The sequence below is a fragment of the Equus quagga genome, chromosome 8 (genome assembly GCF_021613505.1).
Source record: "Equus quagga isolate Etosha38 chromosome 8, UCLA_HA_Equagga_1.0, whole genome shotgun sequence".
NCBI classification, from domain to species: domain Eukaryota; kingdom Metazoa; phylum Chordata; class Mammalia; order Perissodactyla; family Equidae; genus Equus; species Equus quagga.
In genome coordinates, this window is record NC_060274.1 from 33,938,002 (window position 1) to 33,951,572 (window position 13,571).

At 39.5% G+C, this 13,571-nt stretch overlaps 1 protein-coding gene across 19 annotated transcripts in view; it reads right to left on the reverse strand.

Moving 5' to 3' along the window:
• The window catches only part of NRCAM (neuronal cell adhesion molecule), a 253,025-nt gene that overhangs the window by 60,134 nt on the left and 179,320 nt on the right, over nucleotides 1–13,571 (reverse strand). For 11 of the 19 annotated variants that reach the window (XM_046670448.1, XM_046670450.1, XM_046670445.1 and 8 more), the window contains 5 exons: nucleotides 9,678–9,878; nucleotides 7,540–7,557; nucleotides 5,433–5,538; nucleotides 3,328–3,524; nucleotides 2,092–2,214 (listed from right to left, as the gene is read on the reverse strand). In XM_046670448.1, the coding sequence (XP_046526404.1) occupies nucleotides 2,092–2,214; nucleotides 3,328–3,524; nucleotides 5,433–5,538; nucleotides 7,540–7,557; nucleotides 9,678–9,783 (550 nt within the window). In that variant the 5' untranslated portion in view covers nucleotides 9,784–9,878. Of the gene's footprint in view, nucleotides 1–2,091; nucleotides 2,215–3,327; nucleotides 3,525–5,432; nucleotides 5,539–7,539; nucleotides 7,558–9,677; nucleotides 9,879–12,374; nucleotides 12,548–13,501; nucleotides 13,556–13,571 lie in introns of those variants that run through there. The other 8 variants (XM_046670446.1, XM_046670455.1, XM_046670451.1 and 5 more) reach the window with 3 other exon arrangements.

A 13,571-nucleotide genomic window follows, 5' to 3' on the forward strand; every position in this document is an offset into this window, starting at 1 on the left:
CCAAGGACCAAATGTTGGGCCTCATGTTGGCAGTGACACTTGGATACTGCTATTCTCGACACCATACACCACCTATTTACTTTTGATTTGCTACTTATTCGTTCAAAATCTGTAAAAAAACTGTTATGTAATAATAGGAAAAATATGCTTGCTCACTCATTCCTTTATTTATCTATTTTCCACTTCTTTGTGATACTTTCTCTGAGCGCTTTCACATAAGAAGAGTCAAAAATGGAAATTAAATGTTAGAGGTAAATTTTATCTTTAGTAATGTGTACAGCCTGTGATTTCAGAGGAAATCATGTCACCAAGAATATAACGTATTCCCCACAAATATTTTGCAGTCATTCTCACAATTCCACCTAAATGACTCGTGTCGAGGTCAGCAGCGGTCTCCCTGATGTCAAGTTCAGCAGTCATTTCTCATTCAGATCGGAAGTTATCTGATGGATCAGCAGCATTTGAAACAGTTGATTGTTCTGTCTTCTAGACACTCTGTCTGCACTTCGTTCCGGGGACACCACTCTCTTTGTTCCCTTCTTACCTCAGTGACTGCTCCTTCTCGTCTGCTTTGCTGGTTTCCCCCTCGGTTCCGGGCCCCTGGAGGGCTCCTGGCCTCAGGCCCCCTGCTCTTCATCACCTGCACTCCCTCCTTTAGCTCCCTCATCAGCCCCTGGCTCTAAGGAGCACCTGTGCGCAAACATTTAGACGTTGCTGACTGGAGCCCTGAGTCTTCTTCTGACCCCTGTCGCTCTGACTCCCCCTGCTGGGCATCTCCATACGGATGTCTTACACACCTCACATCCCAAACCCCGGTTCCCTGCTCTCCAAGCAGAACTCCGTGCTGCCTCTAAGGTCACGTGCCAACCTATCAGCACAGGAGGTTATAGAGGGCGGGAGAGGCAGAGCAACAGACGGCGCCCTCGAGGACAGGGACGGGTAGGAGGGACCAATGCCACACTGCCTAACAGATGACTTCATGTCTCTGTGCCTCAGTTTCCTCATCTAAAAAGTGGAAAGAATAATGAGACATACCTCATAGCGTTGTTGTAAAGAACTAATGAGATAACCCACATAAAGTCCTTACCAAAGGCACTTAGTAAAGGCCCGATAAATATTTGCTGTTGTTGGGGATAAAAAGCCAAAAACTGACTGAAAAAACATAGCACATCCAAAACAGCTTGATCTCCTCCCTTCTATGGGCTTCTGCTGTTTCAGGAAATGGCAAGTCCATTTTACCAGTTGTTCAGTCTTAACTTTGTAGTTATCTCTGACTCCTCTCTCTCATGCCCCAAACTCGACCCCAATAAATCCTGAAGGATCCACCTTCAAAATTAATGCAGCATCTGACCATTTCTTACCCACCACCTGAGTCCAGGTCCCCATCCACTCTCGCCTGGATGACAGCAGTGGCCTCCCAACAGCTCTGCCGCCTCTCCCTCTGGTCCTCTCTGTTCTCCACATGTGAACTGAAGTGACGTGACCGCTACCGGTTTCCCGTAGGGTCACTCCTTCAGTGTCTCCCTACTTCATTCAGAGCAAAAGCCAAGCCCTTTGCATTGAGCCCCTGGACTTTCCCATCCCTCTTCCCCTTGGCTCACTCAGTCTGGCCACACTGGCCTCCCCGTTGCTTTTAACACACACCAGGGATGCTCCTGCCTTACAGGCCAGCACCCGTTTTCCCTTTCCACCCAGATATTTAGGGGCCTGCTTTGCTCTCTTATTCCTGTAAGTCTCTGCTTAAAAGTCTGCTTACTTTTCTTCATAGCACTTAATGCCAACTGACACATGTTTTAAATGTATTTATTCTCTGCTTCCTTCTTTGCCCCCATCTATTTCCACCACACTGAATATAAGCCCAGGGAAAGCAGGACATTCGTTCGGTTTATTTAGAGTGGTGTCTGGTACATAGTAGGTGCTCAATAAAATCGAGTGCGCAAAGGCAATGACATGTGGTTTATTTCAATGAGCATTTACTTTCCTGAGCATCTCTAAATCATTTTATAAACATTTTATGAGGTAAGGATTTATGGTGACAGCAAATAATCATAAGACCCTTGAGTACAGAAAGTTCATGTTTTTAACACTTACAATTATCCATCCAGAATATTATAGGTGGCGGCAATCCGATTGGAGGACTGCAGGGAAGCACCAAAGCCTGGCCATTTCGAAGCGTTATTGGTTCAAGTTTTTCTTTGGTCCACAGTGGAGACCCTAAGAAATAAAATAATAACTCCTACGATATCTGTGCATCGAAAATTTAAAAAGCACTAGAAAGAAAGAGAAACGAAACTTTTGGGGAAATAATAACTCAGAATTTATGCACATTAAGATAACAAGAAGGTAATTTCTAAACACAGTGTCAAAGTAAAAAAAAATGACAATTTTTATTAATTGCCATTAATAGTATAAATTCTGAGTCAGTGATTCCATGTCTAAGAATTTATATTAAATAAATCATTAAGAAGATACATAATTTTGCTACAATCATGCTCTTCTCAAAAGAATGGAAAACACTGAAATATCAAAACATTTGTTAAATAAGTAATTGTACACCTACACCTTTGAATATCATATGGTATTATAAATATATTTATTTATAAGATTGATATGAGAATACACGATATGTAGATGTTAGAAAAGGTTACAAAATAGTACTTTAGAATGAGCTCATTTTAAACACATTCATACATATCAGCCTATAAAAAATGAAAAGAACAGTAATTATTTCCTTGAATGCAAGGATTCATGAGTAATTTTTAAATTTTGTTGTTTTATTTGTAGTTAATTTTTTCCATACTGAACATGTATTACACATGTAATAAAAAAAGTTTTTTTAAATGACCAGAACTGCAAATGGTCACTGCTCTTGGGTACCGACCAGTGCAAAAAGAGCCACAATAATATCAGGGTAGTGAGGTCACTCTATTTCCAGTGAAATTTTGAAACAAAAATGTTTAAAGAAATAACATTTAGACCTCAATTATCCATTTCATACTGAATTTATTTCCATCTGGCTGGAGGAAGTCTGCTCTTACATAAGATACATGAGAAATTAATAATTAGATCAATTCGGGGAAGAAACACTTTTCTTATCCCTGGTCTTTTACTCTGGACTTGTATAAAAGATGGATTGGGTTGGCAAAGCATTAGGCTGAGGAACTTAGGGTAAAGTGGAAGGAGCAGTAATTTTCAAGCAAAACAAGGTCAGAGTATTGGAATCAATGCCACTGCTTTCTTGTAATAGTATCTGGATGATGTAATAGATGCTGAGTCTTGGAATCATACTTTAAAAAGGGGCCCGTTTGATGGACAAGTCCCACTTACTAGATGGACGAACAACAATGTTATTAGAAATGGCAGCTCCGCGTTCGTTCCTGGCTGTACACTGATAGACTCCTTCATAGGTCTCCGCTTTCCCTTCGCTCATGATGTTGATTGTAAGGGTTCCTGAGCCAGGCTTCATGGTGACGAGAGGGTCTTTATCTATGTCAAAATGAGTCCCATTTCGGGTCCAGGAGAAGCTGCCCCACACGTAAAGGATTAAGCTTGTTAACCGTCCAGAAAAACAGGATTACTTACTCTTTAACAAATTCCTTGCAGTTTTATGGGTTTCTAGGAATAATTATTAGATTTTAGTATTCAGTTAAAGAGCAATAGGCTCCATACCTAAAATGTTTCATTGAATCACGACTTAGAAAAAAGTGCTGACCATACATTTAAGAAACGTGTCTTCATTAGAACTAGCCGAAATTGGACTCAATAAAGAAATGATGCACACAAATTGCCTGTCATTTTTCAAAGAAAATACAGGAAGCAGGTCTTGGAGGCACCCTCTCTTCGAGCTTTATTAGCATTTTTATTGTAAACGCCATTGTTCGTAGAGTTGATAACCTGTCTATAAAAATTTGCTCTGGGCTGAAATGTGACAAGAAAGGCCTTCACAAGTACTAATATACATGTGTGTTTAAAAGTGATCAGACCAGTTTCAAGTTACCAAAATGCAAACTGTACGTTGAGAGTAGGGGAAGAAATACGAATTCAGTGGGTGTTTTAAATGTTGGTTATTAAAAGTGGTAATTCCATATAAAATATATTTGGAGAATTTTTAATTCCAGAGATGATATTGTAAATTCCTTAGGAAGTATTTCAATTTGTCAATCGAAATTCTTCTTTCTCAGTTTTTATTTATATAAAAGATTGCCTTACATAAAAGCCACAGAGCTCATGTAATTCAATACTTCATAACTAGTCACAAATCAACAATGGCCACGCTCCTACAAAGGCATGACTCTCTCCAGTGCACTATGCCTTCCAGGCTCACCTGGATTTCCCTTCCCACTGCTTATCCTATTTGTAGCAGTGGCTGTCACAGCTGCTAGAGCGGGAGGTGGTGGCGGTGCATGCTACTGGCATATAGTAGGTAGAAGCCAGGGATGCTGCTAAACATTCTACAATGCACAGGACAGCCCCCAGCCCCACAACGAAATACTACCTGGCCCAAAATATCAATAGTGCTGAGGTGGAGAAATGCTGCCTTACAGAGAGTTACAGGCGGTATTAAACAGGTGTGAAACTGAAACTGTGTGACGTCACATTAGGCTTGAGCGCCAGAGGGTTTCTAATTATACGGTAGAATACATTGTTTTGAAGCAAACCTTTGATGGAAGCGTTTGATATACTTAAGTGTTTAGTACCAGCTAATTTTTTTCAGGTGCCAGTCTGTGATAGTTTGTTAAGACTGGTAACAGACAAACTCAGAAATAAAATATTAAGAGACTTTCACTCCTTTATTACATAAAAACCCACATTATACCTAATAATAATAATCAAGCTCTCCATAGCTCCCACCTATCATTGGACAAGTAACAAATCATCCACTAATTAGCTGTGGTAGCTCGGGTAAGTTACCTCGCATTGTTGGGCATCAGATGCTCATCTATAAAATATATTGGTTGAACCAGATAATCTCTGGTGTCTCTGCCAACTCCACAATGCTATGCAGTGCTCATGCCAAGATCCACATGGAGAATCCTGAGTACTGACCTCTGCCAAGTTCGCAAAACCTAGAACCACTATATAGACCTCTAGAGCTGGGAGAGATCTCAGAAGTCATCAAATTCAACTTCCTTATTTTACAGGTAAAGGATCTGAGGCCCGGAGCAAAGGGATTTGCTCATGTCATAAGGCCAGTAGAGCCACTGGAAGGTTCTTTCCATATCTCCCCACAATTTTTGAGCATTTCCTAGAAGGGTATGAGTACGGAAATGCAATCATCTGGGTTTTTAAAGAAGAACAAACTGACTTGAAGCAGAGAAAAAAACAATGAACCTACAAAAGATACTTTAGAGATGCACAGGATCTGAAATTAACGTCCATCTTAGTATCCATGCTTCTTTTCAGTACCATCACAGAGCAGAAAGCACACCCACCTGGGAGGAGGTTTCCCTTTGGCCTCACACTGGATTACAATATTCTCCCGAGGGTCGATAATGTAATCTTTTGGAGACTGCTGAGTAATGGTTGGAGGTTGTACCACTTCATTGTAGAAAGAAGAACAATGTAAAGAAATAAAACACTCAGTATCTTAATAGCAATAATTTTTTTCTGTATTAAAATCACTTAACCTAAACTAAATCTGCTCCAAAATTTTTAGTAATTTCTACTTTGGCAGCACACACCTCAGTAGATTTTTAACTAAAAGTCTCCTAAAACTTCAAAGTCAAAGCATAACTTCCTTTTGGTAATTTTTATGCACTCACAAAATCCATTTTCCCTCACTATAAGTTTGGGAAAATAACTACCAATACAAGCTTAAAATTAAGACCATTTCATTTCTGATGTAACAATGAGAAATTCCTCTTATTCCTTTGGTTCAAACAATGCCTTTCAATGAAATTTAAGTTATGAGGTAAATTTGCGTTTCTTAAGAAAGAGTAACTGACTTCTAGTCTTTAGTGTGCTAATGTAAATTAAAACATGTTGGGAACAAATAAATTTGAGGCGTCAATGTTAAAAAGATGGTTAAATTGGGATTTGACATGTCTTATTAGAGCCAGGAGATAGGTGGCTACCAGGAAGAAAGATAAAACAGTCTTATTTAGAAGACAAATGGATTGTGAAGTTCTCTGTGATAGAAGACAACATTTCCATTTCACTCTTCAAACTGTTATCTGATCATTTATTATCAAATCACAGCGGGGGGGGGGGGGGGCGGGGGGGGACCATTCTGACCTAGAACAATTTAATCTGAAGAAAGCAAGTATCTAATCTAATGTCCATTACTCTAAGCTAAGATTACCATGTCCTTCTTCTGGTAGAACCAGAATCAGTGTTAGAACAGGAAGGGACTGGAGATATACCCTATTTCAACTTCTTTTGTTGCTCAGGGCAGCAAAATGGCTTGACTACCAAGGCAGAAAGCAGAGAAGAGAATCAAATTCTCCTGGTAGAAGTTACTGCCTTGCACAACTCCAGGGGGAGCTGTTCACACAGACCAGGGGCTCTCAACCAGGGGCAATTTGCCCTCAGCTCTCGGGGGACATTTGGCCACATCTGGAGACAATTTTGGTTGTCACCACTGGGGTAGGGGGTGGTACTGGCATCGGGCGGGTAGAGGCCAGGGATGCTGCTAAACATCTTACAATGTACAAGACAGCCCTCTGAACAAAGACCTATCTGGATCATTTAAGTTTTTCATATTCTGGATCTTTCCTTTCCTTCCACCCATGCTCTGTGCTTCCTTTGTGAAAACTCTTCCACCTGTCAACCAAGCGTTTCCCAAAGCTCAATAATTGCCCTCTGCTCTTGTCTTTCTTTACTGCGGTCACTTGTGGCCAGGGCTAAATTTGTCAATTTCGTGTCCAATGTCTTATAAATATGCAAATGTGGTTCTGTTCTCTTGCTTTGTCTCCAGCCTGGTTGCTGTCCACCAGACATCTCTTACTAAATATCTAAATAACACCTAAAATATAGATCAAAAGCTAAACTCATTATTGCGATCACTTACTGTGCACCTATTAAATGCAGGACACTGGACAGTACCAATTTCCCCTCCCTTTAGCAAGATCCATCTCCTTCTCGTCCTCTCACTTAGCCAGCCGCTCTTCCCAGCCTCCACCACTACACAGGGAACCCTTATTCTTCCAGCCCCAGCAGCTCCCAATGCTGGTTAGCAGCTTCGTCTGGTAGAGAAGAGCTAGTCCGTTTGTGTCTTAGAACCAGATAGTCATTCTCTTTAAATTGTGTGAATTTTCTCATTGAGTTACATCAGATGTGAATGAAGCTTGGAAATTAGTAGAACGGAATATTCACAAAAGAAAAAGAGTATTAATACCTGAGTCTTCAGAATTCATGCAGGAAATATATTAAACTTGCTTCTTGGTATTTAAATGCAATGTTTAGCCAAAGTAAATACACATGCTTAAAAAGACGTTAGGCACCAAACACAAAATTGTGCATTTAATTCACAGCATTAATTCAAAAACAAAGACATGGTCAAATTTTCACACTGCCTGGTAATTACAGAAAGACACTTACAATCTTCAAGAAGTTTTGCTTTTTCCCCATCAATATCAGCAGGTGAGTGGGCAAACAAGATTAAAGAAAACCAGATGTTAGTAATAAGAACGTTAGAACCCTGAAGATAAAAGAGGCATCTTGTCTATTTGCTTTGACCTAAAAAACCAGTATAGCAAAGGTTGAAGTTGTGAAAGAAATGGGTGCAGGAATGGTTTTGTTTATTCCTGCAGCATTTATCTCACATAAACATATGGAGGAACAAAGGGAATGCTGTAGGCAAAAAATGATTCTTCCACAAATAGGAACGGCTAATTCCATTCCATACGTGTTGTGCTGGACAAGTAATTATGCTCAATTTGAAAAATAGCTGAAATCTGCAATTAATCTGAGTTGTCACATACTGTGTAGTGTCTGATCCTATTATCCCCAGACATCGCTATGCACATGGTAATAATACCTAACAATGGGACGCTGCTCAATGACCGTGCTCCATCCAAGCCAAATCCAACACTGATTTTAGATTTTTACATTTCTGGGGTTAATCCCCAAGTCAGTAATTGAACTTTTCAGACTGTTAGCATATTTCTGCTTCAGAATTCCTCAATCACCCAGTGGTTCTTAGCACCTACATCAAGAAGCAGCTCATGTAGAAGGGGTGGAAGGAAGACGGGCAGGGGAGAAGTGACATTAGCATATAATTCAAATGATTCTGCAGGGCGGCCTGTCATTCCTACTTGCAAAGGTTAATACAGGAGTGCCTGGGTTGTCTCTGACTATCTTTTCGTCATAGTTCTGCCTCTTGTCCATTAGCAGCGATAAGTGAGTTAGCCGTAGGTGACTGTTTCCCTCTCATTGTTAGACTGAGCAGTCAGATTAAGGGGGAATATATTTAACATAAGAGAGAACAAAAGCATTTCTCTTAAGTGTTGTCTCTCTCTCTCCTATGTAGCTATTAGGTCAAATGCTCCCTTAGGCATTCCAACTTCAATGGGCTTAACCATTCACGTATATATATTTTTTTTTTTGAAAAGAAATTAAGGTCACCGAATGAATATTTTTTGAAAATAAGTAAAATATTGCATTTTCTTGTACTTTAGACTATAGACACACAGCAAAGGAAGTCAACAAAGTGTGGGGCAAACCACATGTCTTCTAATGTCTTTCCACCAGCAGCTGCAACCTCTTTGACAAAAAATGACATCCCAACAATTGAATAGCTCCAGGAAAATGCTATCTTCCTTGCACCTTGGAAAGTTTGCCAAACAGATGTTCTATTCAGGAAGCTAATGGATTTAAAGAGGTCATGCAGATTAGGGATAAATGAAAATCAATTCTGAAGTATAGTAATTGTGCAAATTCTGCTTTCCGTTGCAGGAAAAGTAATCACTTGGAACCCAGCATTATCTTTATTTTTCACAAACAGGCCACCCAGACCAGGGAGAGCACAGTACATACTTTACCATTAGGAAAGGGGTGGGCTAATATAGTAGCTGTTACTTGCGCTATTTTGAATAGCATTTTTGCAGGTGGCTTGTTTTATTCTCAAAATTTACATCTCGATCTTTGATTACATATTTTCAACCAAGAAAGACGCTTCACTAGGCTTCAGATATGATACATTTCCTAGATCTAGACTCATAGTTAAGATTCAAAATTTGAAAGTGAATTTTGCCTTGTCTGAATCAGGAGAAATGAATTATGGGTAGCGTGAGGATACAGAGGGGCGTGGGGTTGGCGGAGAACACTATGAGCATCTGAAGGGAGAGGGTGGAAAAGTGGGGAGGGCTCCATGATCGCTGTAAATAGATTCACGCAGCTTTCTTGCAGGACTGCTTCTATAAAGAGTCGTCCGTTGGGAGGATCAGGGCAGCCCCCAACCACTCCTTCCCAGGCCACCCCTCCCGTGGTACACAAAAGGCACCTGAGGGGGAAGAAGGCTAATGACAAGGATGGCACAGCGTGTCTGACCGTTTCAATGGCCATTTCTATGGTGTGATTCTTTATAAACACCAGGTGCTGAAGGTACAGCTAAATTAATTTTGATTAGCTTTTCAGTATCACGCAGACATCTCTCCACTTGCATAGTTCAGAGTGATGGCAAATGCTGGGGAGGTTCTGACTCCGGGGCCTAACAGCTTTAAAACGTTAATACTTACGATCAAGAGGTACTTCCAGGGCACTAATCATCTGGCACAGGAAGAGAATCAGGGGCGCTCTGCCTGCAGATAAGTACTTCTTTTTCGGCATTATTTTAAGCGGCATTAGCTTAACTCCCGCTGAGAGCCACAAACTGAATTTCCTTTTCTTCTTCCACAAGAGATTTGTGTGCAACGTTTAAATAATTTTCATGCAGGGAACTGAAAAAGGGTAGAATAAGAATTATAGTGTATTAAAAAGAAGGAAATGAAGGGCGGAAGTCTGCAGCACAGAAAATCAGTCCTGTATTATACATGAACTCTAAAAGGGAGCCAACTTTTAAATATTTAACTCTCAAGCCTGGAATGATCATTTATTCATAGATCAGCTAAAATCATGTCAGAAATATTTGTAGTGATGTCCAGTAAAATCTGTCTACTTTGCCATCCTTATGGTTTTTCTGTTTTAAATACCTGCATTTATATCAGAGGCTACCATGTTGTTCCTAACAGATCAGGAAAACTTGGCTTATAAATCAGTTAGAAAGTGTGACTTCAGACGGGAGGCCTAATGGCTTCTCCATCCTAGAGGTTATCTCTAGGAAAGTTCAGGGCATTGTTGCAAATTTGCTTCAAACCCTAAACACTGATTTGCCAGCGGAACCACCGACAATTGTTGCCTTCCTCACCTCTGACGTAGATGAAAGCAACAAACAAGTCTGGGCTCTGAGTTCTAGGCCTTTCTCAGTTACCATCCTGAATGGTGCCGATTAATTTTTCCTAAAGGGTCTTTCTCAATATATCCTTAAACAGGTAATAAAAAAAAAAAGCCCTCAATGATCTGGCCTCAATTTATCCTCCAAAACTTATCTCCTCCTATTTCCTTATAACTGTTTGTTTGTTTGATGCTGTTTCTGGTTTTCTTCCTTGAGTTAATCCTTGAATTTCCCACCTTCTTGCCTTGGTTTATTCTATTCCTTTTTCCTGGAACACCCTCTCCACCATAATTCTTTATCAAAATCCAATTTATTTCTCTATAGATCAGCTAAAATTACAACATTAGCTGATTACCCAAACTAGAAGTCATTTCACCCCGTAAGAATAACTGAAATTCCTTGTTTTAATCATCACATATATTACATAGATAGATACAGGGATAAATAGACTTTTTTGTATGCATACTCTCTCTCCCCTACTCCTTCAGGCAAAGACTGTGCCTCTCCCATCTTTGTATTCCTCTCCCAACACCTAATATAGTGTGCTTGCACAAGAAAGTGTTCGCAGTACACAGGGCAGCATGAGCACAAACACAGAATACAGACCTCTGTCCCACAGCACACTCCTAGCTGGAATGATAGGTTTACTTATGTCTTCTCATTAATGAAGGAGAGGGGTGACCAATGGCTCTCTCCAGAAGGTAAGAGAGATGTTATTATTACAAACTAGGGTAGCTCCCACAGCTTAATTATTGAATTATTTGTGTGATTTTTATTATTTGCATAATTGTATATTTTCATAGTGTCCATCTTTCCCACTAAACTGAAAGTCCCTAAGGATAGGATTGAATCTTTCCTGTTCCCTCCCCATTGCGGCCCCAGAGCCCACTACCATGCCTGGCACATGACAGGGAGTAAATAGATATTTGTAGGAAAAACATTAAGACAGGAATGGGGAAAGATCTTTGAAGATGAGGTTGTATTCAGATAGATAATCTGACCACAGTCTGCCTAAGGCTATATTTATATTTACACTACTTGGTTTAAAAACCAAACTCTTGTCAATATGGCAAAATTAGTTGTCATGTCATGTCTGTGTGTGGAATAGAGCTTAAAATGTATAAAAAGAAAATGAAACAATGCTGATAACGTGTTTTGTTAGCAATTGATATCTAATTTGAACCTGATTACAATTGAGTTGGACACTTCTTGCTAAACAAATACAAAGAAAGAACTTAATAGGCTAAACATAGGCATTCTACACATATAAATACTATTTTGTGAATGAAACATCCATAACTATGTGGTTTCATTTAAGATGCAGAAAATCTGTATTTCCATATCATAATATATAAACAACTATGTCCATCAAACATCAAGAGGCAGGTATAGAAGCTCACCCAACCATTTCCAACCAAAATATAAACCAGACTGTCTTTCTGTGTGTGCAAAGCATTTCTATATCATTTAATCCTATTTACTTAGGTCTCTCATGATTTTCCTGTTGAAACGCTAATTCTGAATTTACACACAAGCTTCAGGGAGAATAAAAATAAATGGCACAAATGGTACTAAAACAAGTTGATGTTACACACTACATATGGGGAGAAAACTACAGCGTCAAACACTGAGAAGACAAACGCCTGATCAGTGTCAAGCTAATCGAGTTGATTCAATGTAAGTGCCTAGCTCTCTGAAGAGGTGCTGGACAGCTAAAACACTTTCTAAAAGATGTACTAACAAATTGATTGCCTGTAAGACCTTCAGCAACTACATACAATTTCTGTTATAAGTTCTTCACTTATTATTTATTTTGCCTGGATGCTTTAACTACTCATCCTTCAAAACAGAGAAAATCATTAGACAACTTCATATAAAAGAAAGTTCATTCAACCTGCTTTATCTTTTCAGAGTATACATGGAATAAGATATGGCACATTAAGTCACAGTGTTGTATAAAGAAAAAAATACAAATTTTAAGAGAAACGAAGGGAGCACTTACTTAAACAGACATGAGAAAATCCTCACAATGAGAAGAGGAGGTCATGAGCTAGGGTGACTGAAGATGCGGTCTCTCTTCAGAAACTCTAAGTGAACTGCACCAGTGGCCACAAAATCCTCTCCAGTGTAGGTTCTTTTTGGGGAGGACAAAGCAACTGCCCAGCCCATCCTCCGAATCCTGCCCATGGAAAATCACTCACTCCTCCTACGGACGCCATCATAGGTGAAAAACCCAATGCCCAAGGACAGCCTTCGGTCCCCTGCACTTGGTCAAAGTGAAAATCAAATACAGCTACAGACTGAGCTTTCGTTCTGTAAGAATAATGTGCTTCTGCACGTCTCGCAAAGGAAAACCACTGCTTCTGCACTTGCAATATTGATGTCAACGCCCTGCCCTGCTAGGAGCCCATCTGTCTTGCAGTTTACCTTGGAAAATGATGGTCATTCTCCCTTACGTGAGAATCATGAGCTAAAACTAAATTGTTTATGCAATTACATTAAAATGAATGAAACCCCAATTTGAAATAGCAGCATCATGTTTAGCTAAGGCTAAAGAATATGCTTGTATGATATAGGTTGTAATTTGCAAAAAATATTTGCCACAGACACTTTAAAGCATGCCTGAATGAGACAAAGTGTAGGCTCATCTTTGAAATATAAATTATCCTGATATTTAAAACCACAGACATTGTCAAAATGACTCAGAATAATGATAAACGGGAAAGGCTTTTAATATTTCACTTCATTTAACTCCCTCCAAAGCAACTTTTCACCTGTTACCTACAGAAACTCTGAAACAGAGGGAAAAAAATCTTCCTTCTTCAGTAAACAGCTCATCGTTAAAAAAGAAATGCAATTCAAGGTTCTCTTACTTCTTTTTGCCTAAAATTCATATTAAATCATAGAGCAAATGTTCCCCTGCATTATTTACCGTATATTTAAAAAGACAAACCTAAAGTTTTGACAAAGGATTCATATCAAGCCCAAAAAACATAGCTCTCCTGTTGCTTATTTAAGAAGTCTTGTCATCAGAAAGAAAACAAAATCTTTGTTTTTCCCTCAAGTGAAAGATGAAATGATTTTAATTAAGAAATACGTCGGCTCTCTACCAGAACACGCATTACTTACCCTTTCATTTTCCTCTGTCTGTGCTCTTCAGCATCCCAATACGGGCTGCTCAATGCCGACTGCACAATGT